The 3,565-nt window shown below is 46.4% G+C and overlaps 1 protein-coding gene across 2 annotated transcripts in view; it reads left to right on the top strand.

Annotated features, from left to right (window-relative positions):
• The first annotated feature begins 623 nt into the window (after positions 1–623).
• LOC123498578 overlaps positions 624–3,565 on the top strand; it is a 168,635-nt gene continuing 165,693 nt past the window's right edge. For both annotated transcript variants that reach the window (XM_045245830.1, XM_045245831.1), the window contains exon 1: positions 624–1,351. In XM_045245830.1, coding sequence (XP_045101765.1) covers positions 1,192–1,351 — 160 coding nt within the window. In that variant the 5' untranslated portion in view covers positions 624–1,191. The remainder of the gene's footprint in view (positions 1,352–3,565) is intronic.

Below are 3,565 nucleotides of genomic sequence, written 5' to 3'. Positions count from 1 at the left end.
GGCGGCTGGTGATAATTATAAATTGAATCAATCTGACGTGTATTGCTTGGCTCGTTGACTGTTTTGATTTACGTACTCTTTCTCTGTTTTCTACCTGGTTTCGTTCATCTTAGGTATTATTATTGTTATCACTATTATTATTATTATTATTATTTATATTATTATTATCATTATTATTTATCACAACATGCGTGAAGATCCTGTTTAAGTGTAGTGATACCACACATGAGTATAACCCACCGAAATTTGCACTCTCTCTCTCTCTCTCTCTCACACACACACACACACACACACACACACACAGGCAGGCAGGCAGGCAGGCAGGCAGGCAGACAGACAGACAGGTGTGATGTATTAACTTGGCATGGTGTGTGTGACTTCTGAATAAAAGAGAAAAGACATGCGGTGGTATGAAGAAAGGGAGGCAGAGAGGGAGGGACGCGAGCGAGGCATGATGTGCAGCGAGGGTGATATGGAAAGAATGGGTTGTGAGGAGAGGAAATAAATGGAGGAGGTTGGGCAGGGTTGGAGGTAAGAGGTGAGTCAGTGAGGGGAGAGGGAGGAAGGGAGGGGAGAGGGAGTGTCAAGAGTGGCAGCACTGTAGCGACTGTGGTCTCAGTGCCGATGGAGCTGCCGTCGAGAGAGGACATATGCCGCTTGCTCGCCTGAGGCACAGTGAGGCCACCACTCGCTCCCAGCTCGAGAACATCGCGCGCGAGGCGGCCAGAAGTTTCTCGTGAAGTGCGCCGCGTCGCTGACAGACTCATTAGAGTTTGTTAATATATTCATTGATTCTTAATACTGACGTTGAAAAAAAATAAATTAGAAAGTACTGGCGACCAACGAACTTGTTTACTACGTCATGACAGCAAGAGTGCGCAATAACAGCGCCATACTCGACCAGTGACTGCACAAATTGTAAAAGTTCCTTAAATGTTCTAATTGAAATGACGAAGCAGAGTCAACCATCAGCCAGTGCAGCGTGAGAGGCCCAGCAGGTGATGGCACGCGGGGCGGCACCCTGCTGAGTACCGCCCTGCTCACCAGTGACTGGGTAATGCCCGGACCGTCAGACGCCGCGTGCTCCGGTGTCACAGCAGCACAGCACCAGGCGAGGACGATGGCCTGAGGAGCCCCGCGTGCCCCAGAAAAGTTAACATACAATTCTTGGTTTTGCGTTGTGCCGGCGTGATGGGCTGGCTCAAGGCAGGAGGAGCGGGGCCAGGGGGAGGTGGTGCTGGGAGCGGTCTGAGAGGGACAAGGGCGTGCTGGGTCACCTCTTGGGTCACCATGGAAGTCAGCCGCACACTGACCGCCCTCTGGATTCTGTTGGCCGTCACGCAGCTCCCAGGTAAGTGTGGCCTGAGTCCTGACGTTCCCACCGCTTTGTTTCGTGAGCAAAGTCTAGCATAGGCAGCTTGTACTGGCTCGCTGTGCAGCATTCACCTGCCAATTTTGGGCTTTGGTGATTATCTACGGAAACTCTCCCTAATTACACACCACGAAAGTATAAACGGGGAAAAATGTTTTGCTGCAGAATAAAGGTTGGAAATAACGGCCAGGAATAAGAGAAATGGCTCGCTACTGTAGCCAGGGCGCCTCGCCACCTGTGTGAGGCGACAACGGAAAAATGCACACGAGTGAAGCTTCTGGTGGTACGGGAACCGAAAACCCTGAAGAGCTGTCAATCAGAATATTGCTCACCACCGATCGAGGGAAGGCGGGCCACCACCACCACCACCACCCACACCACCGCCACCACCACCACTCCCACGACTTGCTCTTATATCAAAGCGAAAATTCCCTGACCGCGAACAAAGGCCCCATCTCCGCCCCTTCACTGGGAATATGTCGGGGAAGGGGGAGAGTTACGAAAAGGCAAACAAACTTTTTTCTTCCGCTAAATTCACTTCTAAAGCTTCACAAAAAAGAACACGAAAAAAAACATCAACAGGTACTTTGTGTGTGCTCGAGGTAATAACACGGAAAATATTCATAGCAACCTTCGTCATACTCCTACTTTAGCTGATCTCAGAAGAAAAAAAGAAAAGCAGCGATATAGTACTAGATCATACATTTGTTAGTCTTAACCCTTTCAGTATCAGGACATGTTTTCATATTCATTCTACTTACTATTTGGTAATTTTATACAGCTTCAGAAACTTATGTGGGGATTAAAATAGTGAAGTCTCTGATCATCAATCTTCTGACTTCCATAGACCCTACCTAATGTAAATAAAATCGTTTAATCATATTCAAAATTCAAGGTAAAAATATGTCTTAGTGCTAAAGGGGTTAAAGGCAAGATCAAGGCACAATTTAGAAAGACAACCTTTATATGTATGGATGCTTTTCCTTTCATATTTTTCCTGTATGTTATTTTTCTTACTCTGGAATGGAAAGAACACGACAGAAAACACAGACGAAGAAAAGTCTTATAAGGGGAGTGAGGGGAGGAATGTTTTGCGTGGGAGAAAGAGAGAGAGAGGGGAGAGTTGAGGAAGAGGGAAGGGGGAGGGAACAAAGTGGAGCTGAACTGGAGGGAAAAGGTCACTCTACATAAGACATGAGACGAGGAGCTTTGTTATGTGTGTAAACCGTGTAAGGTCCCGTCTGGCGCATGTATGGGAGCAACGGAGGGGGTCTTGCTGTACACACACACACACACACACACACACACACACACACACACACACACACACACACACACACACGTTCATGATCAGATACCAACACATGCTTTTATTCTTTTAACATACCGCCCTGCTCGACACACACACACACACACACACACACACACACACACACACACACACACCTTTCCTCACCCTACCCAGCACACACGCACATACACAGACTGTCGGATCGCGCGCATATAATGATGAAGGTCAACACGGTGGCATGCCAAGTTAGTGCAAAAGAGAAACACAAACAAGGCAGCGTATATTCATGTACTTAGTCACTGACATGCACGATTCCATTAATGTAAAGGTACACTGACATACACACACCTCTTATTTCCGTGCGATTTTTGCCATCCAGCGATACTTTTTTACATTTGCGTCTCTTACTTTGCTTGTCACGCGCCAGCTGAAATGAACGTTGATTGTGTGTACGTAATGAAGAACGTTCTAATATGCAAGACTGCGGAAAAGAGCAAGAACAAGGAAAAAAAGGATAGTGTTGGTTTAGATGGTAGTAACTGTTGTGATGGGTGACGGTGATGGTGGATGGCGATAGTGGTGGTGGTGGTGGTAACTGTGTTGATGTAATGGGAGTGGTTGAGATGGTTTTGGTTGTTGAAAAGTTTAAATGTACATTGATTAAATAAATACTACTCACTTGTCGCTAGTAACATTAAGTTTCTAGGCTATAAAGACAAGGAGTTCGATCCAAGGTCACGGCAATTTCTCGGTGGAAGAAATAGCGCTTTCCTAACAAGTTATAAAGTGAATGTGTAGCAATTTAGGTTTGGATCTATACCCTTTTCAGAAAGACTGTTTCTTTGCAGCCAATGAAGCGTCACCTTCCCGACTTAATTCTTACAGCGTAGAAAGACACACAA

Source organism: Portunus trituberculatus, chromosome 48 (assembly GCF_017591435.1).
Source record: "Portunus trituberculatus isolate SZX2019 chromosome 48, ASM1759143v1, whole genome shotgun sequence".
Classification (NCBI taxonomy): domain Eukaryota; kingdom Metazoa; phylum Arthropoda; class Malacostraca; order Decapoda; family Portunidae; genus Portunus; species Portunus trituberculatus.
Note: the sequence above shows the minus strand (reverse complement) of the source record. Positions and strands in the feature narration are given on the sequence as shown.